This window comes from Manacus vitellinus, unplaced genomic scaffold, assembly GCF_001715985.3.
Source record: "Manacus vitellinus isolate BGI_N305 unplaced genomic scaffold, ASM171598v3 scaffold_6_pilon, whole genome shotgun sequence".
In the NCBI taxonomy this organism is placed as follows: domain Eukaryota; kingdom Metazoa; phylum Chordata; class Aves; order Passeriformes; family Pipridae; genus Manacus; species Manacus vitellinus.
The window spans coordinates 31,301,217-31,327,632 of NW_021940750.1; the positions used below are offsets into that span (position 1 = coordinate 31,301,217).

At 42.6% G+C, this 26,416-nt stretch overlaps 1 protein-coding gene and 1 long non-coding RNA gene across 2 annotated transcripts in view; one reads left to right on the forward strand and one right to left on the reverse strand.

The window, feature by feature from the left end:
• Nucleotides 1-289: 289 nt before the first annotated feature.
• LOC108641352 lies at nt 290-3,501 on the reverse strand. The gene is made up of 3 exons (XR_001921923.1): nt 3,452-3,501; nt 1,243-1,354; nt 290-453 (listed from the first exon to the last, which is right to left on the reverse strand). It is a non-coding gene; the product is annotated as an uncharacterized LOC108641352 (long non-coding RNA).
• Nucleotides 3,502-22,644: 19,143 nt separating this feature from the next.
• EVL (Enah/Vasp-like) overlaps nt 22,645-26,416 on the forward strand; it is a 126,431-nt gene continuing 122,659 nt past the window's right edge. Inside the window, 1 exon segment of the mRNA XM_018082819.2 lies at nt 22,645-22,838. Coding sequence (XP_017938308.2) covers nt 22,816-22,838 — 23 coding nt within the window. The 5' untranslated portion in view covers nt 22,645-22,815.

Below are 26,416 nucleotides of genomic sequence, written 5' to 3' on the forward strand. Positions count from 1 at the left end.
TGTTCTGTCTCAAAAGTGGATTAGGATCCCTGGGTGGAAAATGTCAAAATGCAGAGGTGTTATTACTTTTTAGTACATAAAAATACTGCTTTAGTACAAAAAATGTAGAGGTTATTTGACAGCAGATATTAATTTATTCTTGGAAGTAACAGAATTAGCTTGCATTTGGGAAGATGTCTATGAATATTACTGTAGATGAAAATAAAATTTTTACATTCTGTCAACAGAAGCGTAACCTCTCATTTCTTAGTCATACCTGTAGTTTATAAGGCATTTCTGTTTCAGTGATCTCTGTTCTTAAAAATAAAAAACAGATATAGCATTTTGGGTGTATCCCTGAAAAAATCCATCTCTCTCTTTTCCATGGCTGTGGTGAGTGGACACTGGCTCTCTGTGCTGCAGTCCCAAGGCAGTGATGGGGGGAAGCCTCCCACTTCAAGCACTTCATTTTTTCTAAACAGAACATACAGTCAATATCCAGAGATGGAACCAGCCTCTAAACAGGATTATTCAGATTAAAACTATACCTCCTTACTCTTTTGTGGTAACATGTGCTTTATTCCAGGCTAAAGTAATGAGTTCAGTATAGAAGTTATGGGGGAAAGTGGTGTCACTGAGCACCTTAATGTTTGGCTAAAGTCAGCCTTTTTGTTCTGACATTTCTGTGTAGCTACCAACTGGAAAACTGAAAAAGCTGTTGTGTTTAGCTCTAATTTAAAGGCATGGAGAAACACTGAGAAAAAGAGGACTGAGTATTCATGGTACAAACCTATTTTAGTAACGGGAAGGTGTATATGCTTCTTAACCCTTTTGTTTTCAGACATAAGCAAAGTCCTTACAGTTTTACTCAATGTATCGAGCATTTCAGTATCCTGCACATTTTCTATTTATTAAGCAGTTCATGAGATAACTCAAGAGTCTTGCCAATGCTTTGAGTTTGAGTGGAGGGTAACTAGAGCTGTATGTATGCAGTGTTATTTTCTAACTTTTCTTCTTGACTGTTTCTTTCTGTTTGCATCTCTAAAAAACTAGAGAGTACATGTCAGTTTTGTTTATACTGTCATCAAAGTTGGGGTTACCAACGCAACTGGACTAATGGCCCGTGTAGCCCAGTGTACTGTTGGTGGTAGAAAAGCAGGAGCATCCCTTGAGATGGTTAATAAAATCAAGTTGTCTATAAAATATCATTTAACCTTGTCACTTAGTGACTTTCTGAGCTGGAGCAATATGCTTGTAACTTACCTAATTTTTGTTTCATTTGAAAACTCTGTCCTGCCGTGTTCTGACTCCTGCCTTGGCATTGCAGTGTGCACGCTTGTGGATTCCTGGGGTCAGCTGGGAGTTATCAAACCACCTTCTGCAGAACAAATTTAGTTTTTCAGCCTTTCAAACTGAATCTGTGCTACACAGTTCTGCCAACGTCACTCGATAGGAAAACACCCAGCCCTTTGGCTGTCATGGTTTTGTCAGCAAAATCCCAAGTGTGGATACTCTGCTGCTGACAGAAAATGACTTTTGTTAGCTCAGCCTTGATCTTTAGAGGGCTAGTTTAGCTCTAGCTGCAGATAAACCCCTTGTCAGCAGATTTTGGACCTCTGCTGAAGGTTGCTGAAGGCGGTGTCCATGTAAAGGCAGCAGCAGGGGCTCATTGAGAACCGGGCGATGCTGGGTTTCCATCAGCAAACCCTTACTGTCAGGTCGTGGAACAGGCAGGTCAGTTGTGCCTCTTTCATACTAACTGTTATTCTGTATACTTAAAAATAAACATATTTCCCCCTCTCTAAAATAAAGCATAGACCCTGGACATCTTTTTGTGCATTCCCTCATTTTTTGAGGTGTTTTCTCTTGTATTTTTTTAGTGGTATAACTGAGGCTGAAGGTAATCTTTCAGATGTGTGCAGGTCTGTTTAACTCAATCGTGTGATTTCGTGTGCTCTATCACTTCTGTCCTTTCCTACATCACTCAGATTGTGTTAAACAACACTCTAATGCAGAACAACTCCATTAGAAGTCTGTCACGATTAAAGGTGTCTGCTTAGTCTGTCTTTGTACTTGGCTGGGTACTTCCTTTGGGAAGTACAGTACTTCTCTCTTTTGAAGTATTTTACTTTAAATATTTGTATTTCTTGTAAGAAATCATCAAAATCTTTCCAAAGTGCAAACACTGTTCAGTCTCAAAAAATTTCCTATATCCTGCAAGTTAGCAGTTTTGTGATTTCTTTCTTCTTTCTTGCTCTGTCATAGTTTTGCTCAGTTCTGAACACTGTGTAAGGAGCAGTATGGAACCTCTTTGGAAAATATTTCTAAAGCTGCTACCATAATGAATTGAATTCTACCCAGTTTTCGGTCCTAATAATTACGGAATTGAAACAAAATAAGTTAAATGAACTACAGATTTTCTTTATCTGAGAAGGTCATTATACATACTTCAGGGTTCTTTGCTGAATCGGAATCTTAGTATCATCTCATCCTCTCTCTATTTGAATTTAAAAAAATACTCACTGAGGTTTTTGTATTGTCCTTCATTGCAGTAGATAAGCAGTAAAAGCTATTCCAGTCTACATTGGTACTGCTCCCACATATTTTCAGTTTTCTTCATAGCCACTGCAGAACACTAGAGATCCACAGTGCTTCCCCTCCTTTTTCTCAGCCTTGTGCCTGGGCTCAGTTTCTCAGGAGCAGGGAGGAGAGGTGGAGTAACTGTGCCACTGTTCCTTCACCTTACCCCGTTGTTCGCCCTCAGGCAGATTTCACCCTCAGTCACCGACCCCAGACTTCCATTTCATCTGCTTTTTGATCTGATGTGCCATAATGAGGGGAAGCGACTGAGAACTGCCCTGCTGCAGCTCAGAGCTCCCACCAAGGCACATTTGATGGGCACACCAGCAAAGCCCTTGTCCCTGTAGCAGTATGGCTCTGATGCAGCCCAGGGAGAAGACACCAGACCTCCAGACAGGCTGCCAGGAGGCCCCTGGGGTGTAAGTCAGGGCAGGACAAAGCCTAGCTTGGGTTGATCTGCCTTGTTCCTGGCTAATTAGCCCAGGGGGAGCTTTGCACTGTAAGGGCAGGCTGTTTCCCAGAACTGGACTGGTGGAGACATTTCTACCCTGAGCTGTAGGAACCTCATGGTTCAACCAGCAGGTTCTCATGGAGACGACTCTGGACTCATGTGTGTGCGTGCACATCACCCAGTAACACTCAAAGTGCGTTTCAGTCTGGGTTGTGACCCTGTGAAACTGAAAACAGTTTAAATATATATATTTTTTTTCATTGCTGGGGTATTTAGCACTGCAGAATGTTCCTTCCTGTGAGACTTTGCATTTTTGCGTTGAGCAAACGCTTGGAATAGTACTGACAGTCTTTCCAAAACTATTCATCATTTGAGAGTTATAGAAGCATTAAGGATATCTATTTTTATTACTCAGAGGAGACAGACTGGGCAAGTCCTTACCAAAAATTTGAGCCTGGAAACCTCCTTGACGTTTCCAACTATCCAAAGTGCCATTCTGTAACATCTCAACAACCACTGAAGCATTACTTTTCCCTGGATACTTAACAGTCCTGAAGTCACAGAGACATGTGGGGGCCAGAAACTTTTTATTTTCCTTCTTGATGTAGGCATTCAAGCCTTACATTTGTTTCAAGATCAGTGCTAGTTTATATATTTCTTTTAAGTTCCCATTCCTGTTCCTCACAGCTGTGCCAACTTAGACACTTGTGGTTTGGTAGGGTGAACTGGATCATGAAGTCTTTACATAAAAAGAGAGAAGAAAAGAAAATTCACGCTTTCCATGTGCAAAGGGTGTATATATATGGTAGGAGCAAGCAGGAGGCTGAAAGGTTTAGGCAGTCCTCCCTAGCACCACCAGAAATGCTCATGGAACACTTTCTTCAGGGAATGCTATTGCTACAAACTCAAATTTGTCTTTTACTGAGATAGTGCTCCTGCTCTTCCTCTTATGCACTGCAGACCCTCCAACTCAGGCTCTCAAGTGCTTTGAGCTACAAACTGTGTAGCCTAGCTGGTAGTGTGGATGAGCATTTTCTAACTACTAGCCACATTCCCTGTCCAAAAAAAGGAATTTTTTACCTGAGTTCATGGTGGAGGTGTTTTTCCCCCCCCCGGGTTATGTATACTGTTTACCAGGAATTAAACACCTTTCTTCAAATCAATAAACCTCTTTCCCTGACTGAATGTCCTGCAGGCTTTCATGTGATCACCCTCATAGTCAGCACTGGGGCTGGTCCTGTTATGCAGAATCATAGAATGGTTTGGGTTGGAAGGGTCTTTTAAAGATCACCTGATCCAACCTCCCTGCCATGGACAGGGACACCTTCCACTAGACCAGATTTCTTAAAGCCCCATCTAGGGATGGGGCACCTACTCTCTGGGCAACCTGTTCCATCTCTTAAAGAATTTGTTCCATATGTCTAATGTAAACCTGCCCTCTTTCAGTTTTGAACCTTTGCCCCTTGTCCTTGTCACCACAGATCCTGGTAAAAGTCTCCTTCTTTCTTATAAGCCCCCTTTAAGTACTGAAAAGGGCATTAAGGTCTCCCTGGAGCCTTTTATTCTCCAGGCAACTCCCTTAGCCTTTCTTCACAGGAGAGGTGCTCCATCCTGCTGTTCATCTTTGTGACCCTTCTCTGGACCCACTCCAACATGTCTTTCCTGTGCTGGGGACCCCAGAGCTGGATGCAGCACTCTGGGTGGGGTCTCACCACAGTGAAGTAGAGGGGCAGAATCACTTCCCTTGACCTGCTGGCCAACCCTCTCTGATGCAGCCCAGGATCCGATTGGCTTTCTGGGCTCTGAGTACACAGTGCCAGGTCATGTCCATGTCATGTCATGTGCTGGTTTGTTCTGTGGAAGCCCTTCCCCACTGAGTGCAGATCTCATTTAGGTGAGCAGTTCATTTCCCAGGCAGTAGGTGTCATTCCTGCAGCTTGAGATCTCACAGTTTTATTTCTCTCTTTCTTCAGCTTCACATAGGTGCCAGGATGGATAGACATGTTTTTCTATGAGAAAAAAGTAAAAAGACAAACATAAAAGCAAGCTGTGTAGTACTGTGACTTGTAGCATGCCACAGGTGCAGGCACAGGTAGATGCTCCAGCAGTTTGTGTCTGTTTCTGCAGCAAGGCCCAGTCCTTGTCACTGGGGTGAGCTCCATAGTGCAGGCATGCTGTGCTTCCTCAGCTGGTCTGTGGCTGCTAAATCTCTTAACCTTTTTGGCTTCGTTGCTTTATCTGCTGGAGAATGACAATATTTACCTGAGAGGGAATTAAGATGATTAAGTAGCTGGGTCTCAGTCTAGCACAGGATTTAAGGCTTAAGTTGCGTCCTGTTAAAGGCCTTGCTTTGCTAGATTGGAGTCTCCTGTTCAAATAGCATTTCTGAGGATGACAAGCGTATTTATAATAAATGCTAAGCATTACAGCAAAGTTCCTTGTGTATTGCCATCCATTCGTTCCTTCCTCCTCTTTCTTCTTTTCCTATTCCTATCATTCGCTGCTTCTTAGTCAGGATGTGTGTTGCTTCCTTCCTGTGCTTCCCTCCTTTATCCCCTGTCAGTAAACCACTCCCTCCGTAACGAGGAGATCTAGAAAACACAGTGAAATGGCATCAGCAAGAAGCAGGGCCGTGCCCACCATAATCCCTTTAATTGCATGCTGTATCCTTTTTTCTTCCATGGCTGTACACAGCTCAGGGGGTTGGCTGCAGCGATGTTCTGTGGGTGTGTATTCACCTATAACAGGAACAGCTGAACACACCCAGGACTGTTGAATGCTCAAGATGAAAGGGAGAGCTTAAAAGTGTACATTCAAGTGTAAAAGCTGTAATGGGAAATGTCTGTTACACGTGTGCTGGATGAGTCGGAATATGTCTTCAGCACTGAAAAGACCAGCACTACTCAATTCATGGTTTGTGGCCCAGAGGACATCAAAAGAGAGATCAAAAAATGCCTACAAAAAATTTAAAAATCAGAAACGAGGCAGTTAAAATCATCCCCATATGCACATATTTTCGTGCAGTTTGTATGAGTGTAAGCCATTCCTATTAGCTCTTTGCTGTTATTGCCCAGTTAAAATATTTTTGATACTAAAGTAATTATTTTTTTAGCTGGCTCTGTTTTGTCTGTCACTCTAGTTCCCACCTGCCAAACAGTAGTGGGATTTGAGATAATCTGTGAATTCCTTTTTGAAAAGGATTTGTGATTTAAAATGAGAGAAATACTGGACGAACATATTTTGACAGAATGAGGTAACTTTAATATTATGGCTTTGTCATGAATTAGTGTTGAGTGCTTCAACACATTAGCATGCTAATCTTTCTTTTAAATAACTAAATACATCACCTAGGTGAGTCTAAGTCAATTTTTGATCCCACAGCTGTTATGTTGAGAAGTAAGGGTTGAATCATCAAAATTAAGAGCCTTCTCAGGCAGTTAATTTCTTTGACTAGCCAGGTAAGTGGAAGAGAGAAAACACGGATTTATATATTCATTTCACCTGTATCCTTACTAAAATATCCTATATCTCTCCCTGCTTGTGGTTTCACCTGTCTGGTAGTAAGAACCATCTGTGAGTAGGTAGAACGAGGAGTTACATCTTTTCATCACACTTTGGCATGTGCAGTGTTGTCCATTAGAGGAGCTGCCTGAAGTGCTACTTTGTCAGCTGCCACCAAAGTGATCTGTAACTCAAAACACTGTCTTAGGACTCCACTGGTGGCCCAGCATTGTGATGGATCCTCCCAGAGCCTGACCTCCTGCCGCTTGGCTTTGTATTTATTTGTTTTAATTGGAGCTGAGCTGTCAAACACTAGTTCAGAGCATGTGGAATCACACACAGCTGCCACCAGGACTGCCACGGTGAGGGGTGATGCCCAGGGATGTCTAGTTCATCACACACCCAGGAGCAGTCCAGAGGCACTCGCCTCTATCTGCATGGCAGCCTGCAGGCAGCCTTGGGGATTTCAGCTGGCCACATCTGATGCTGGAGGCATGAAGAAAGCCGGCTGATGCTACGGCATTAAGGTCCTAATCTTGAAAAGACTTGAGCACATTCTTGACCTTATTAATGGGTCCTTGATGTTTGTGAACCTAATGGCCATTGTAATAAGACCACTGACCGTAATAAATTTAAGTATATGTACAAGTATTGATGGGGTTGGGGTCTGATGGAACAGTGAAGGCTCGCTTCTTCATTTGAGGGCAGAACTCAGCACGGGAAATTTGTAGCTTTTAGGAAGGGAGACAAAAGCTGCCCTATTCCTATCCTCTGTATGGAAGTCCTCACTTTTAGCATACACAAATAGGAACATAACTATCTCTTGTTTAAAGTACTCCTCAGCCCCCAGTAAACAGTTACTAACTGAAGACCTGACAGTGAGTTAAAAAGAACCCCAGTCCTTGGGGTAGCAGAAGAGGCAGGTGAATGGTACAAGGAGCTGGTTTGCTGGGAAACAGTGTGAAGGGCTGGAGCTGGTGGAGCTGTCCTGGTGAGGCAGGTGAGGTGGGTCCTTCCCTTCTGGGGGTTCACAAGCAAAAATGGAAGTAAAAAGTGAACAGAAAAGATGGTCAGAGTGTTTAGTGTAACTAGGGACTGTGTGTGTGTGTGTGTGTGTGTGTGTGTGTGTGTGTGTGTAGAGGGGGGTCCCCCAGAGCTTGTTGTATTGATTCCAGGGAACACCCCCTCGTTTTATGGTCCTCAGGCTGTTGCCCAGGGGGGAGCTGCAAGGGCCTGCTTGTCTCTTCTGTCCTGGCTTGCTAAGCAAAAATAGTGCCAGAACTGCATGACTGCAACCCTTTACAGGATCTCAAAAAAACCTGAGCCAGCATACTGTTTAAAAATTTCATGGTATTAAATATGAGAACGTTACAGAAATAGCAGAGGGGACACTGGGCTAGGCAGCAAGCTAGGGAATATGGGAACAAGTTTGTAAGAGCAATAATGCACACAGGGACATTTCTCAAGCTATGAAGCATGTTCAGAGGTGTGCGGGGTGAATGCCTCTCATCGTGCATTTAGCTTTTACCACTGTCCTGAGTAGGTACAGGTCTGGTTTAATCAGTTCTCCCAGTTTCCAGCTGACTCAAGTCTCCTGAACCAGTTCACCATGGAGCTGTGTAAATGTCTGTCAGCACCACACCAGTGGGACTGGGAGAGAGGGCTGTGGTGCGGCCACGGTGCACCAGGGCAGCCCAAGTGGAAATGATGCTCCGTGTCTGATCCTCCTCTCAGTGGTGACTTCATGCTTCCAGGAACTCACATTTAGATCACTGCATGGTCTGATTAACCCAGTGGTTTGCTGAGGATTTCCATGCTAAATTGCTGAAACTATAGTCCTTCTTCCTTACGCAGGAATGCTTTCTGTGACCTCTTATTTTTGACACTGGTCTCCAGACTCTGATCTCATTGTCACTTTGGTCAAAGTCTGTCACTGCAGCCTTAGTTGCACCCTGATACCAGCTGTCATCTGTTGTTCCATCAGGGTCTCTTCATCATCCTTTTGCTTCAGAGGTTTGGACACCTTTTGTGACCTTTAAAAGATGATAATCCTGAGTGGACACAGCAAAACAAACAACACAGCTAAAGGCTCCCTGAACAAACATTTTTAGAGGTATGCCTGGGTATTAGAGGCTGTGGTTAAGCCTGACCTTGCTAGAGCCCTCAGCTTCTATTTGAATGCAGTGGGATTATAATCTAATATCAGTTTCCATTTCTGATTCCCCAACACCCATGTCAGTATGATAGGCCTGAACTGCAGTTCAACTTCACAGATGGTACCTGCATCACAGAAAATATTAGATGACTAGTGCCCTAAATACGACAGAGTGCATTTGTCTACACATCTGTGTATACAGAAAAATCTCTTTAATGGTAAAAAGCGTAGTCACGTAAGAGGAATGTGAGGGGAGTTTGCTAGAAGACTCGGTGGTGACTTTTTAAGTGTTGGAGCAGGATAAGCAACCTTAGAAGATCTTAAGACTGTGAATAAACATGGGAAGTGAATTTAGCACATCTGCCTAAAGAAGCAGGCTTTTATGATATTTTGTTGTTTTATTACAAACAAGAACTTTGATAGCTGCTGTGTTTTCCCAATAGTACCAAACATGTCAAATATTTTAGTGACCTGATATTTAAAAAACAACCACATCAAATGCCTCAGTTTCCGTCAGGATTGTCTCATTTTCCTTCAGGACATGCATTTCTCATGGCCCATCAACATCTGTTCAGCTACTGCAAATGCAGGAGGATGAAGAGTTGCAGGGTCTGATTTTCTCTGCAGCCCCTGGGCACCAGAGGAACTTTAGAAAAGATAGAGACAGGGGAGAGCCTTCATGGAGAGTGCCCATGCAGCATCCCTGCCAGTGTGTCCTCAGTGGGTTACACAGCTTCAAGTACCTCTTTCATGGGGAATGAATTCATTGAAAGCTCAAAACTGTTGATTTGGGGGGGATTTTTCCAGCATCTCCTCTGTTTTTTTGCTGTCTCTCTCTATTCTAAAGCTGTCTTAACAAGAATGTGAATGAAAATTAACCCAAATCACCTAAAATATGAATGTAAAGTAAATTAGGTAAACTAAATTAAACCATTGTATATATTCTCTGATTCAGCATTCAAGTGACCTTAATTTGATTAAGCTTAATTCACATCAAAGTAAATTATACTAAATATGAAATAGGGTTGATTTAATTAATAATGAGTGTGTCTGCAGGGATCTAATGTGGTTTGATTCATTACGGAAATGTTAATTCAGATTACTTTTTTTAAGTTTTCTCATGTAGATAAACCTTACAGGACAGTTTATTAGTTATGCCTAAACTGGTGTAATTGTGTGTTTATTCCCCCTTGGCTCTAGAAGGATCTTCCCACCACTCTCCTCATATGAGACTTCATGAGCATTTTGTTGTGCGATGTTTTGTTAATTTGTTTATCCAGGCAAAGAAAATTCATCAGTTGGTTTAGTCACCTTTTCGCTTGATTTGTTTCTGCATGATGCTCTGAAGGGTAAAGACAGAAGTGTGAATGTGTGATCAAAGTGAAGAGGGTGGGGACTCGTTTCGCCCCAGGTCAACCCTTTGTGCAGGAGACACTCTGCTTCCATCAGTACTGGAACCCCACTCCATTGGGTTACATAGCACATGGACGGAAGACACGAGCTTTGCTGAAATTGTTTAAAGTCACATACCACCAAATTTCATTTTCTTGATCTTTAGGTACAACTGTGATGTATTGCTTGGCTTTGGCATGTACTGTTTTCCTTTGGTTTTTCCTCTCCTTGTGCCTGTGTAGTACTACAGCTTGTACTTTCTGAACAGCATCACCTGAGTAGCTTGTGCTCTCATAATACACAAGCTCTACTGACCCACTTTCTGATTGCTTTTCTTCCTTTTCTGTCCATGGCTTTGAAGTTCTGTGAGTTTATTTTTTTGCCATATGATTATTATAGGAATGGACACACCATAATTGCAAAGGTGGGACAGCTGGAGTGACTGAGACCTGTAAGTCTTTGTGTAGAGTGTTTTATAAGGATTGACTTTGTTTTCAAAGGATTGTGCAAAAATATTCTGTTTTCTTAGTGCTGTGCTTCAAGTGTAAAACTTGAACTAAAGCACCTGATCATCTTCAACAATTTGCCAAGCTGAAACTATCAGAGAGCCTTCAGAAGAAGAGCAGATAATAAATATGAACTAGATAGAGCAAAGATGGTCTAATTCTATAGCTTGGAGCTCTTTTTTCTCTTTCTTTTTCTTTCTTTCTTTTTTTCTTTCTCTTTCTTTATTTTTCTTTCTTTCTTTCTTTTTCTTTCTTTTTCTTTCTTTCTTTCTTTTTCTTTCTTTCAATATAAGTAAATTAATATTTGAACAATAGGGAAATTACCCAAAACATGTCCTAAATTTCAACACAAACCCTAACTTTGATGCAAAAGTTTCTGAACTTTGGAAGGCGGGATGAAATATGATACTGTGCTTCAAAATTTATTGGAGATCTATCCCCAGAGTACTAGGAAATGCTGGCTGTGCCTGTTAGCATCTTCACGCATTCTAGGTTCAGTCTGAACAAAGAATCACTCCAAAATAGTGGCCAGAGCTGTGCTTTCAGCCTCTAGAAGCTTCCAGTGGTCCATTCTGTCTAGAAACCAGGCTTTGAAACCACGGAGCTGTGCCCATCTTATCCTGTTTTAATATCAGTGCACCCAGACACATAAACAATGTGCTTCTTCATGAGGCAATGAAAATCAATGAGGCTTTGAAGAGACATGCTCTTTAAAGTCATGGCCTTATTTGGGAAGTTGCAAGAAGCTTGGCTGTCACAAGAGAATATTTTGGCTCTGTGACAGTTTCCTTTATACGGTTCTTCAGAGAGGAATCTCCTGGGTTCGCGCAGTGATAACTTGCAAGTGTTGTGTGTCTTTTTTCCCCTCCCCAGGAATATCCTTGTGAGTTCCTTCCAAACTTAGAATATTCTGTGATTTGCTGGAGGAAAACCTGATATGTTGGTCAAAGGAGGCCAAAGACCTCTTTGGACTTCTTTCTTGTCCAAAGTATGTAGAGAAAAAGCAGTTTTTCAAAGGTAAAATGAAAAATTCCTTGTATTTCAGTATTCCTGAGCAAATTCACATGTTTTTATCATAATTACTTCTCTATATCCTTTTTTTCCTCTCACTACTCATTTGTTGAGTCCTGCCTTCTGTTTATGTAAGTGTGGGATTGTTTAGGAATAATCTGGTCTGCCATCACGCTTTTGATCCTTATACTCCTTGGGAACATTTCCTTTATGTTCCCAGCGCCTTGGGAACTGTGGTGGGATAAAAGAGTCTGCATGATAAGATAAATTATAAACTGAAGGGAAAGTGTCAGAGACAGAAGCATGTTAGATTTGGAGTTGTTTGGGGAAAAAGAGAGGGGAGAGAGAAGATTATATCAGCAGCATTTTGAAAGGGTTTCAGAAGAGGTAGTTGAAAGAAAGAGGTATTAGAGAAGAAAGGTGTGATTAGAAGCTAAAAATCACTGTGGCTGTTTCTGAATCCTCTCTCCATATGATACACAGGTGGAATATAAAATTACTGCAGAGACTTAAGCTGCACAATTTAGTGAAGTCTGGAGAAAAAAGGACCTCCAGGCCACATTGATGTTGGAGACCTGGGGCACAGTGAAGAGCAACACCATATGGATCTGTCATAACATGGATACCAGAAAGGACACCCTCAAGCATCGACAATACTGTTAAATAATCACAGTTTTTGGAGCAGTTGAGAAGTCAAGGGGCAGAGGGTGAGGTCTGATTGTGAGACTAATACCTATCTTCAGATTTTACTTTCTATGAAGGCTACAAAATACCTTTCTCCCCAGGATATTGGATCCTCCCTTCCACTGTCCTTGTCGGGTTTCCCTTGACTTGTTCTTGCAGTTCCTTTGCTCGTACCGACCCGACATACATTTCAGCTCTTCTCTGCTCTGCCCTGTGCCTTTCTGTTCCTGAGGAGGTGGGTAGGCAGCTGTACAGACTGAGCTCTGTCCCCAACCCTACACTACAGTGACAAAGGTAGTATTTGCTGGTGCTGGCGTGTCTTTGGAGAAAGGGCAGGTGGAGAGGGCAGTGTGCCTGGAGCTGAACCAACCCAAGGGTCACCACAATACTAATGTCACACTTAATATTGTGTGCACCTAATAACAGTGTGAGGTAGCAAAGAGGGGTAGTGCCTGTGGCAGTGGAAGGGAAAGGAAGATATGAGAGAGAGCTTGAGCTGTTTGCAGTGAGTGTGGGGAATGCGTCTGGGAATGTGAGACTGGAAGGAGCACGGGCCAGGTTGGGCTGATCTGTGGTGCTCTGAGATAGAAATGTGAGTTAAAAATGTTGAAGAGTAGGGATTCCTGTCTGTGGGTGGAAACTTGGAAGGAATTTTGTGAGCAAGGGGAATAAGTTTTGGATAGTATCTGAGGTTTTGTGATCATTTCTCATTTCATGAGTCTCGTGAATTCATTTCAGAGCCTTGCTACTTCTGTCTTCCCTTTCAAGGTCATTGGGATGCACTGGTTGCTCTGTATTCATTCATTAGAAATTAGCTAAACTGGGATTTGACTGGGATGTTTATCTGGGATGACCTGACCATTTCCTTCAGGAAATCATTCATACTTGAAAAGACAAATGTATCTCATGTAAAGGACAAGTTATGCTTGCCTCTCTTTGCCTCCAAAGATGAGGGAAGTAGGATTTAACTCATGAATAAATATTTAATACCTGAATGTATAAGTCAGTTGTCTGAACTGAATTGGTGCCCAGTTCCATTTCAAATTATCTGGAGTATCCAAGTGATGGATGTGTGGCTGATGGCCATGACCTGTGGTACACCAGAGCCCAGCTGGATACCAGACATTGTACACGTGCTTGGACACCTGGGTTTGAACCCCAAGCAATGCTAGACTGGATTACAGTGGGAATATGCAACGTTTCATCAGTGAACACTGTTGGGAGGAAAAAGCTTCTGTTTTCTGCAGTTTGCTGTGGGGTTTGGTGTACAAATATGAGCCAGTAGAACTAGAGCCAGATTGTTGTGATTGCAAAACCCAGTCTTGATTTTCCCTTCTGTCCTTTCCTGGTCCTGGATACCTTCTTTGTGCAATTTTGGAATGGACAAAAGTGTATCCCATTGCTTTTTCCAAGGTTGTGACCTGGTTGTGAGACAGATTGGATGTGTTCTTCATGACTTGCCTGTTAGTCTAGCCTAAGTGATGAAAAGGTCCCCCTCAGCACAGGCAGGGAGGCAATTGGTGTTGTACTAAGCTTGATTCATGATAGTGTAGGGCAATTTGTACTACTGCTCCTTGCTTGGCTGTAAAAATGCTACTAGCTCTACCATGGGTAGTTAATCACATTCTATAGCCTAAGTAGGTGGTTTTTTTAAAGGCAGAGTGAGAAAATGGGACCATTCGGTTGAGGAATGATAAACCATACAATTATAGCTGGGCAAGTACCGTGCACGTGTGACCTCCTGCTCTGCTCTCCCTCCCAAGTCGTCCTGGTTTCTTCTGGTTGCAGGAAAGTGTCAGAGCTAATACAGTTTCGCTGAAGAAGTCAGTGGAACTTCTCCAAGGAGTCCCGCAGGAGAAACAAAAAGCAGAAACTGTGATATTTCTCATGTTCTTAAACAAAACAAAAAACCCTCCAGTTTTTCAATCTTCAGTCTTTCTTTGTGTGACAAACAAGTGAGGGATAGAAACACAATACTCCAACCAATACTTTGCAACGTAAGCTGCCTGCTTTGGTTTTGATTTGCCATAGAATATCATAAAACATGTCTCCTTGCTATATTCTAGCTCAGAATCGTTGGGTCTTACTGATGCTCTGCAAAGAGATTGTTGAAGCTGGCAGATACCCACTGAACCGTTGCAGAGGTCAGAATGGCCAAGCCACATGGATTTCAGAGAAAGGCATCCCTGAAGTGTCTCCTGGGTTGTAGAATATACTTCTGGCCACCTATAACTTTCCTCCAGCCTTAAAGGAAGAAGGCAGCATGAAGTCTCAATATTGTGGTCTAATTTTGTCAGTGGTTCTTGTTAAAGATGATGTACAATCTTCCTCCACTATGTGTTGCTTTCCTTAGGGAGCATGCGTTGTGAATACATGAATTCCACATGAGATACCACAAAGGGAAGAGGTTGTGGGAATGACCTGACGTTGCTTGTGCAGCAGCTGGTGTAGCAGCCAGCCACACTTTGGGAGCACGATGTGCTATGCCCAAGGGATGGGAAGGTCCTGCTCACAGAACCACACAGAGGTTGTGGAGGTTAGCAAGGACATCTGGAGATCATCTAGTCCAACCGCCTGCTCATGACTTTGTCCAGTTAAGTTTTGAATATCTCCCAAGATGGTGATGCCACAACCTTTCTGGGTAACCTATGCCAGTGTTTGACCATGCTTAGGGTAGAAAAGTTTCTTCTTTTGTCTGAATTGAATTCCCTGTGTTTCAAAATTTGTACCTGTTACCTTTTTTCCTGTCACCTTTCACTTCTGAAAAGAGTCTGACTGTCTTCTTTACTCCTCCATCATGTATTTTTACACAGTGGTGAATGTGTCTGTAGTGATGTGATGGGAGATACTGTCAAAAGCTGTACTGGAGTCAAGACTTGTCAGTGCAGAGTAGGCCAGAACCTGGCCAGTGCGATGATGGTGTCACCTATCTCTGGGTAGAAGAGCCAGCTCTGGTGGCACCACACACTAGCATCTCTCCCCCACCAGCAAGGTCATTTGGGCTAGTGTGTAAAAATGCTGATGAGTGCTAGGAGGAGTCCTGAAGGAGTCCTGAAGGAGACTTGGAGGAGTCAGAACTTTTGTGTGTTCTCATGGGAGTGAGGAAATGTTATTCTGAAATGCTACAGCTTAGGTCTGGTGCTGCTGTCATAAGTTTTTTCTAAACAAAGAATTCCACAGTATATATGAATAATTCCTGCATATGCTTATTCTAACATCTTTTGCATCAGTTGCAAGGGAAAGAAAGTTTTGGTTTTGTTTGGAGTTTTTGTTTGGTTTGTTTGTTTGTTTGTTTGTTTTGGTGATTTGGTTTGGTTTGGTTTTTGGATTTTTTTGGAAGCAGGGGCAGAGTACATCTTAATGTGAGAGCAATGCAGCTAAGTTTTGGCAGATTCTCTATCAACAGCACCTTACACTGCGTAATTCCTACATATAGCACCTTCCAGTACCTAAAAGGGCTAAAAGAGAGCTGGAGAGGGGCTTTCTACAAGGGCTTGCAGCCAAGGGGGAATGGCTTCAAATTGAGAGAGGGTGGGTTTAGATTAGATATTAGGAAGAAATTCTTTACAGTGAGGGTGATGAGGCACTGAAACAGGTTTTCCAGAGAGGTTGTGGATGCCCCATTCCTGTAAGTGTTCAAGGCCAGGTTGGATGAGGCTTTGAGTAACCTGGTCTAGTGGGAGCTGTCCCTGCCCATGGCAGGGAAGTTGGAACTAGGTGATCTTTAAGGTCCCTTCCAACCCAAACCATTCTGTAATTCTGGGTTCCAAATGAAATTCTGGGCCATGATCCGATCTGAGCTTTGACATTATGTCTATGTAAAATCCCTATAAGCTAATAACTCCTAAGACCTTGGTGCTGTGGTCTTGTGCTGCAGAGGGCTTGCTCAACAGATGTATTTTACCCACGGAGTTTTATCGACTGCAGTGGGGTTACTTTTCGCAGAGAGAAGCAGAGATATAAAACTTAGCCTTCATTTTTCTCTTCTCTACATCATACCATTTAACTAGAGGGTTCAGAGGTACAAGAAGACTCAGTAGTTACTAGCAATACTCTCCTAATGTTTACCAGAGAAGATGTCTAATTGACACTGATATTTTCCATGCGGAATAACTTCTGCTTTTCCAGTATTCTTGATAATGAGTCCCAAATTCAGTAGGCATTTATGTGCTCATCTGTGTGTGGGAAGTTGTTTGGTTCATGTTGGCTGCTGCTTTTGACTGCAGCCATGCCACTGTACAATTCAAACAGATTTCAGTTGTTTCAATCTTATAAGATCTAGGTCACTGGCTTTCTTGGAAATGATGAGAAGTCAGGGTGTGTGTGGTGGTACCTGAATATCTGTGTTTGTATTCATGTCTGAAGCACTCTGGTTTGTGTTTGTTGAGATGTGATGTATACATCCCACATAAACGTCCAAATGCTTTTTTGTCAAGGTGCGTTTTAGTGGATGAAGTGTATTACTCAGACACTGTTTTCAATTCCACTGACATTTCATTTGATAGTGGTGATAATGCCAGTCTAGTTTTAGCCTCTTGCTTTCCTTTTTTCCCCACTTAATCCCTCACAACTTGGAAAAAGTCAAATTGACTGATTTCAGCTAGCTTTAAGAAAGTTTCCAAATGAAAACCTACAGTTCCTTTTATTTTCTCTGGTAGAGTTTTCTATGTCTTCTTTTCTGTGTTTGTACGTAGCAGATATAAGAAACTGTGGCTGTGGGGTGACTATTGAGGCATCATAATTCTTTATTACTACAGGGACTTCTGTGTGCAGTATGATTCAAATTTACCTGTGCTGATATGAAAAAAACCATGGTTTATAATTGTTTATCTAGGAAAAATAATACTTTACTTCATTGCACTTCCAATTTGTATAGCCCTCTCCTTTTCGTTGGAAGGGATTTTTATTTTTTTTTGGCAGTGGCACCTTCCACTACACCAGGTTGCTCAAAGCATCCAGCCTGGCCTTGAACACTTCCAGGGTTGGGATATCCACATCTGGGTAACCTGTCCCAGCGCCTCATCACTCTCACAAAAGAATTTCTTCCCAATATCTATTTTTAATTGACCCTCTTTCAGTTTGAAGCCATTGGCCCTTGTTCTGTCACTACGTTTTGTATTGTTTTAAAAAATTTTTCATAAATAGGCAGGAATACCAAAATCTTGGTGATATCAGCTAACATTTGCAACCTATACAGACTGCATCTTAATTTTTGGATGTTTGGTGGTTTAACCACATTTCTTCTTTTCCAAATTTGATATTTGTCTCAAATATCCTTGTCTGTTGCTGTTGTTTATGTAAACTGATTTTCCATTTTCAGCTTTATGTGGCAGTCAGCACCATACAGTCCTGCACTTGACTGGATATTTCAGACATTGTTGCAGTGATCAATAACTTAATAATCTGTATGGAGCTTTTAGTTTTCATCCTGGCTGGCTCAGTTCTGTTGGATTGCAAGTTGTGACTTGGTGCTACCCCCAAGGGCTGATAGAAAATCAGTAAGAATCCCATTCTCTCTGGTTCACTCCAGTGCATCTTCCCTAAAGCACTAGAATAAGGCAGATGCAGCTCTATTTGGAAAAACATCCCATTTCAGCCCTGTGAGATGCTCGTCTGCACCTGGTACAGGGTATCTGTTAATGAGAATGGTATGTGACACTCCCAGAATGATAAGAGTAAAGCCGTGGGAGAAGAACGTGGGAAAGACATCAGCCATCCTGTGGTCAGGCCAAGCCTTGAGATTTGCAAAGCATGAAGCATATTTGGGCCAAATCTGGGAGAGAGAAAATTGATTTTCTTCTGTGCAAATATTCATTGTGCTGTGATAACTTCAAGCTATGTAAATGATGTAGGTTTTTTTTTTTTTTTTTTGGTGAAGGTTAATGTCAGAAAATCAACCTGAAGACCTGGGAGTGAAAGGAGCAGTCTAAAATGTATCAGACTATTCTTGTGAATCAAAATTCACAGTGTATTTTAAGGCAACATGTAATAGAAATCCCATTGGTGAAAGGAGGAAAAAAATGTTCACTTCTTCCCAACCCACCCTTTCCTTTAACAGCTGAAGCTTTGAGTCAATATTCTAATAATGAATACACCCTGGTTCAGTAAACTTTAGGGCACTGTAATTATTTTCACAATTTCCCCAGTACCTGAACAAACTAAGGCAGCCATTCCTCTTCTATTTCAATAAACATTTTAAATCTTATTTTCTTAAGCCCAAGGAAGAGTTTTGAACTCGGAGACAGTCCTAGGAGATTTTTCAGCATATTCTGGGATGCCGCCTGTGATTGCCACATCCTCCACTGTGCAGAAATGCTGGAGCTGCAGTGGATGAGCACCCATTAGATATGCTCTCGTTGGCTCATTTCCCATCTCCGTTCTGTTTTCTTCCTCATGAACTGAAGTGAACGCTGAATTTTTCAGTGCTGTTGTGGTTTTTTTTAGAATGGTCTGAATATCACTTCAGCGTAATGATAATACAGGTTTAATGACAAAAGTCCGCTGTGTTAGTGGCTTTTTCCTTGCTTCAGCAGGGGAATAAGTAGCTACCTCATTAAAATTTCTCAGTCTGTTTGTGATCGGATAATGTCACCAAGCATCTGCCAAAGGCTTTAGTGGAATCTAAGGTAAAGAGGACAAATACTGATATGCTGCTATACTGAATACCAATAATGCAAGATGTTATACTTGAGGAAACTAGGTTCTTAGCAGAGTATCAGCACAAGGCCTTTGGATGCAAGTGAAATACTAGCTAAAGCCAGAAATTTCACCATTATCCTCTGCCTTGTTCTGGTTTATCATATTTCCAGGCTTTTTTTGCAACCTTTGTTTCTTTGTCAAGCTTTCATCAAGGATAACCACTTCTATCACAGTCTCACTTGTTTGTTAGAGCCTGGCATTAAAATTAGAAAGTGTTTTCCAAAAGCTACTGATCGACTTCAGTGGGAGGGACCCTCATTGTCAAGTCTTTTTGACCTCAGATCAGAAGGTAGGGTCTGGGTCCCACAGTTCCCGTTACATTAATTGTCCCACCCAATGTTTAGTGTAATTTTTCTTTTCTGTGTCATAATTTAATTTCTTGGTAAACTGTGGGACATTTTTCATCAAAGCTCTGACTAATTATACAGTCAGGCAGGGAATAAACAATTCCTTCTTGTAAAAAATTTTGTTACTGGTTGTGATTTCTGACGTAATTTCTGTCTGCTTCTCAAGACCTGCAGTCTGGCTCAGGGCACAAGAAGTTACAGTCTTTGCTAAAACATTATAAGGAGGCATTATAGCCCTGCATTTATTTATTTATTTATATATTTGGCCACTGCATGTGTTCATGTGATTTTCTGAAGCCCCTCTGAGTTCTGTTAGGTAATTGCATGCTGAGCCTCATTCATGTCTACAGTAGGACTCAGATCTTACTATGGAATATGGGAAGCCTAGTACTTAACCAGAAATGGGGCTATGGGTTGTCTCACAAGATAGAAGCCCTGCTGTTTCTGTCTGTAATACTATCAGCTGTTGTGAAAGTGCCAGCTAAGAAAAAAAAAATTAAGTTAAAAGATGTTTTCTTATTGAAACCTTTCAGCAGTTGACCTCTACTGAATATGAAAGCTTTCTGGAGGATATTTGCCTTTCTAATCCTTCACAGTGAACTTGTTGATGACAGAAGCCTTGACTTGAACAGCTGACTATTTATCTGCATAGTGGCTGTCGAGAAATGGCAGAAATTGGAAGATCAGGTAGTGATTTTGTCAGCTTTGTTTTGAAAAGAATACTTAGGAGACACAGTACTTATATTTGCTGTTAATTCTGTAAAAGGGTATTATTTTCTATAGCATGAAAAATAAACACTTTTCAAGTGAAAAACAGCCCTCTTCCACTTGATTCAAGTTAGAGGAAGATTGAGGTGAACAAGAAAACAGAAGTTCAGAATTCCAGCCTTCACCCATAAGGGATCTTGACTAGCTCTGACTTTGAAAGTAAAAAGACTGTTTCCTAGTAAGTCAGTAGCAGAACACTTGCTTGCAAGGGGTACCTCACCCGTGCCCAGCTGCTTGGGTGCTGTATGTAGTGAGCATACTTGTAGTGAAGTTCAGCCTAAATATGGAAGGTGGCTTTTCCTGATGGTTGCATTGTTGTCCTCTCTGGTAATTTGAATTTTTCATTGGGCTGTAGCCAGAAGCACCTACCCTGCAGTCCTTCTCTTTCTGGATGCTCGTGGAAGAATTAATTTCTGTCAGATGGTGTGACTGCATGTGTTTTAGTGTTCCTACAGTGTGCCTTTATTGTCACTTAACACTATCAGATTTGTTTAAAGGAAATAAAACGAAACCCAAGGTCACTACTACGTTAAAAACACCATGTCTCAAATAAACATGGATTTTCTTTATTTCCAGTGCTGGGATTTTTGCCATGAGTGCCTTTTCCTTTCATTCCAGCTCTTTCTGTCTGTATTTTTCAGAACCATGAGATCAGATGCCACAGTTACCGTGGCCTGTCCCCTATTGCTGTGTCTAGGAGATGTGGCAGTCTGTACTTTGGATGCTTTTCCAGCCTCCAAATCCCGTAGCTCAGTGGGGCAGCCACTGCCTCAGGACCTGTGGTTGGATTTGGGTGTTTCAGACTCCAGCCAAAATCCTCTATGTGAGAAACTGTTTCTTTGTACTGGAAACCAGCCCTAACAGTAGAAGTAAGAGGCAAGATGGGGAGCAGGCCCAGAGGTGACTCTGAATTTGCTGTCTCTCGTGACTTGCCCAGGCAGCATGTTCTCCCACTGCCCCACTATCTCACCTTCCCATGGGTGGGGCTGGTTTTCCAGGGTTTGAATCTCCCTCATTTCCAGGAGTCCTCACATTTCATCTGCTCTCAAGCCAGTGGCCGAGTGGCAGAGCCTGTTGCCCGTCTGCCTGGCTGATGCTGGTGTCCTTAGGTGGCTGCACACTGTTGTGGCAGTGATGCTGAGGCTGATCCAGTGTGTGCAGAACACACTGTAAAACCTCCCCTGTCCCTCCTGTTTACGCTGCCGAGTTTGCCTGGGGCTTCCAGGAACCTTGGCAAAGTCTCCCCAGTCCCTCTCATAGCCAACACCCATGCAATCCCTGAGCAAACTGATGGTGGTAGTCATCCAGCCTTGCACATCCAGGATTTCCAACGGGCTTGCTATGGGGATGATGAGCTCCAGCTCCTGGTATTTTGGGGTCTGTTCCCCAGCACTGTGAGCTCTGTTTATTCAACCACTGCGTGCAATGCTGCCGGGCCATGTTATTTCAGAGCAGCAGATATGCTTCCCATTGCCAGGCTATTCCAGGAACATGTCCATGTGGTTCCATGCTCCACATCGGTGGGACCTCCCTACGCAGAGTAGGTGCAGACTGCACCCCTGAGCCTGGGCTGCCTCGTGGCTCCCGGTTACCCTGGGAGCAGCTTTTGGCAATGTGGGGTGGCCAGCACTGGGGTGGTGTGGCCACTACAGCGGTGGTGTGGATGACACAGGGGTGGTGTGGCTGTCACAGTGGTGGTGTGGGTGACACAGGGGTGGTGTGGCTGTCACAGGGGTGGTGTGGATGACACAGGGGCAGTGTGGCTGTCACAGGGGTGGTGTGGCCGGCACAGGGGTGGTGTGGCCGGGCCAGGGGAGGTTGGTCCCGTGTGTTGCCCCTGGGGGTGCGCAGCGTTTGCTCTAACCCCACGCTCACTGCGCTGTTGCCATGGAGATTGCGTGTGCTGTTGCTAGGCAGCTGAAGCATCCTTGCTTGCACACTGCAATGCCACGAAATGTTCAACTTTCCTCATTCCTATCTCCCTTCTGTGATCTTGCAGATATGACTCCTTTGGCTCTTACCCCGCTTCATTCAGTTGTACTGCTGCGATTTCTTGATGTTAACCCTATAAACCCTAAAAAGCCCGCATGGCACTGCAAATAGGGTTTATGGCAACGAATTCAGGGCTGAAGGAGTTAAAGTGGTTGGGGATAGACTACAGAGGAAATGATTTCTAGCAGATAAACTACTTAAAATGTTCTGGCATTCATGGAAGGGGAGGTTTGTGGATGCAGCCTTTTGTTCCATCACTGATGGTTTAGATGAATAAAAACACAGACTAAAATGTCACTGCAAGGTAAGAAAATCAGCTTGAATGGGCCTAATTAATCTCTTCGGTTACAATATATATTTAGTTTTTTTAGTGTCCTCTGCTTGCATTTGCTAATTTTGATGTGGCATGTGAATGATAATTCAGCTGTGAAGCCTGTCGTGTACTGTATTTGACTTATTTGGCTTGAATAATAAAGATATCAGCCTGTATTCTTGGAGTATACTGCATTAATCAGACTTGCAGGAATGATCACATGGTACTCTATCGCCTTTTCCTGTTAGCTGCTGCTTGTCAGCAGCTGGCTGAGCTGTAGGCTGCAGGCCAGTATCTGCATACCCTTTCTCCTCAGAATATTTCAAATATACTGTCTCGTCATTATGCATTTTGCTGCAGCTTGACAATCTAAATGGTCCTCCTGCACATAAAGAAGATTATTTTAAATTTCAGAGCATTTGTGTAGTTGCTAGGCCATGTATGCATTTGAAGAATTCAGGTAGGCTCTCTGTTTTATACATCAGTGTGCTTGGTTTTTGTTCTCACAAGGTTTTTGCTGTGTAATGTCAGTCAGCTCTACAGTTAGTCCTTCAATGTGCAGATATTTATTGTGTTTTAAGATCCCTACCCTATGCATGGGGAGAAGTGCTTGAAGGGTACGATGCAGGTAACGGGAGCTAACTGCATGATGAAGTGCAAAGCTGGGTAATTGATTATATCTTGCACAAATTTCATACCCTTGCAGCCAGAAGCAGCGAGTACAGTGTGGCTATAAATATAAACCAGAAACTGTTCTGTTTAAAAGGGTCTTTGCTATTTTTGGTTCTGGAGAATCTGACAGATGCTCCTTCAAGATAAAATACTGATGGTGATAGAGAAAATTGATGCTTGGATTGTACACAGGATTATATTTTATGCTGCTGCAGAGTATACATGTCTTTTTCATAATCTTGTAGCTGCAGAATTCCTTATGAATTGCATTTGAAATAAGAATATTGTTCAGTTTGTTGGGGTTGGTTTGTTGTTTGCAAACATCTGAGCAACTGTGATTGTTAGAATATAAAATTAGCACCTTTTATTTGATATTGGTTCTGCTCAATATTGCCTCTGCCCCCTCTCCTCCTCCATCCCCACCCCCAATATAACTCCATCCTTATGTGAGTATTGAGGTCTGTTAAAACCATAACAGATTTTTGAAGACATGAAATAGAATTTCTGCCCTCACTAACAGACTTAAGTATTTTTCTGTGCAATAAAACAGTTTAGGACTTGAAAAAATTCTGGTCAGTAGTTGTGGGGGAGGGATTGTCTCACTTTAAAAAAAAATTTTTTTTGCTTAGTGTGTTCAGTTCTTATAACTTGTGTTATAAAGTTGTCCAGATAAAATGATTACAATGTTGCAACAGCATTAGGCATCACCTCATGATGTTTGTCTGTATATAATTTTTATAATGTATCTTAAAAATACCCTTTCCTTTTTGGTTCAAAAGAATTGATTGCTTGACCAAGTATGTAAGTAGTGGAGAGGATGGATTCTTTGTATACTCAGTGAGAATTATGTACCAAATATTTTAAAATTAAACTTTCTAACCTCAGATTAAATATTTTTAACATGATTTTTTGCCCTTTGTTAAGCATTGAAAATATTGGCAATTTCCATTATTTTGTGATTTGGTGATGGGTTCTATGTGTAAGTGAGTGGTATCAGAAGCAGTAAAAGCAGGTACAGGACACCCACTGCCCTCCAGATGCCCTGATTCCAGACATGAGGGCTGGGGAGGTGCAGGCTGACTGTGTGTATTTCTCCTGTTGTGAAGTGCAGTATGATGCTGTCTGAGGGAAAAGATTTTACTGGAAGACCAGATAATGCTGTGTAACTGCTGTTGTCATAGGGCTGTCAGGAGATGCTTGGAATCTTGACATCGCTCAGTGTTGGCAGTACATTAAGGTGCAAATGGGCCCCAAACTTACTGTGCCACGTACTGTGCCCACCAAGTTGTTTGTATTTCAACCAGTTGGTTGGGTCCTATTCTTAATTGAGTGAAACTCTCAGTGAGAATGAGAAAAAAAAGGATGTTTTGAAAATTATGCTCTAGAAGCCTTAACTGTCTTTCAGTGGCTTTCCTAGACATCTTGGGCCAGGAAGACACCTACTTTTATGGAAGGAATGGTCAAATGCTGATTACACACCCATTAGGCTTATTAAATTACTTGTCATCCTCTCTTAGACTTGATTTGAAAACAGCATTAACATTTGATGTGCAGACAGCTAGACATTTTCTTTTAATTTTTCTGCACTGTTAGGGCTGGGTTTTCTGTATAGAAGGATTTAAATGGCATTTATTTTATTGGGCATTTCCATGGTGTTTTGTTAAGGTTGTATCTGCATGTTGATGGTTTTTTTATGGTGTGATTATTCTCATGCCCATGGCTATTTTAGATTTTGATGGGATCAGAACATATCTTGCAAAATAAAAAGGAAAAAAGGGTCTAGTTGAGCAGTGGGGTGGAAGTCTCCCTCCCATGGGCTCCTGGAAGCAAAGTGGATGTAGCAGCAGAGGGCACTCTTCTCTGGCCTACAGGCCCCTGCTCCATGGTGGCCCCACACTCTTCCATGTGCATAAAACACAGGCTTGGACTTATCTCTCATTTTGACCTTAACCTGAAGCAGGTGTTCGTTGCATGTTGCTGTTTGCATCTGCCAGTGCAGGTACAGGGTTTGGGTACCCAAGTGTCTAGAGAAGTGGTGAGCCCAGTGCTCATGCAGACCTATGTATGACATTACTGTATGTGTTACTCTGCCTTTTTTTTTTTTCTGCCTCCACACTGGGCCTTAAAGACCTGCAGGACTCCCCAGGTGGGTGGTGGGGGCTGTGGCACCCTGATCCCATGCCAAGAGGCATCCCTGCAGTCTGGCTGCCCGAGTTGCCTCAGCAATTTCTGTTTGATGCAGCCTTCTTCACTTCCCTGGCAAAGTGGTGCCAGGTTATTTTTGTGAGGTGTTAAGCAGCCGCTGGACCTCTCTGCAGAAGTGTCTCACTTAAGGTCTGTAAATGACCAGGGTGTGGTGTTTGTGAAACACTTGTTTGTAAAGCCCTTTGGGATGAAATCTTACCCCCGTGGTTAATGGCTGGATGAAGAGAGACTTAAACCTCTGAGAAAATAGGGGGTAAATCTATCGAATAATCTCATAGTTCCTTATATTGGTCAAGCTTCGTTTATCTTCCTCTTGGGAAGAACCTGCTATCTCCTGAAAAACTTTGATTGCTTGTGAAGCAGGGGTTAATGGAGCCCCCTTCTCAGTCCAAATGGGCTTCTGGTTTCCGTGTGATACTGGTTGGGCCCATTTTGTTGCTGATTTTCTGCACCATCTTCATAAAACCCCAAAGCTCACGTACATTTGGTTTATAATTGGAGGTGAGATTGTTTGTCAGCTGTGCTTTTATGCTCTCCTGCTGACCCCACTGTGGTAAGATGACTTTGCATGTGAAGCCATCGGGAGGATGGTGCGCTTGGCCGCGAGCGCTACTCCTCATTTGGTATCTTCAGCCCAGATTTAGCTCTCTAGTGGCAGTACACAAATGCATCTTCTTTTCCTTTGTTGCCATGCCTTTATCTTTCTGGGATATTACTTGGTATTCTTCGCAGTGAGCTGGTGTCTGTCTATTTCTGCTCCACCGCCCACCACGGCATCGCAGTATTTTTAACTGCATCTTCTCTTCCCCCATCCACCGAGCAAAACTGAGAACGCTACAGGAAGCAAAATGAGTCTCTCAAAGCGAGCTGGCTATGAAGAGAGGAAATGAAACCCACCCATGAATAGAAAGCAAAGTTCAGAATGAACATGAAGTGTTTGGGTACCGTGGTGCATGTGGAACCTCTCACCTGCTGATCCCCAAAGCAGCAGCAACATCAGGTGGAGTCTCCTGGGAGCAGGTGGTCGGTCCCCTGTGTCTTTGAGCAGATGCAGGCATTGAGTTTACCATACCTACAAGCGTGTCATGACTGAGTTTAGCTGCACAACTGGATCAGCCCCCAGGGATTATGACATCTAAGCCTCTAACTTCATTGCTGCGA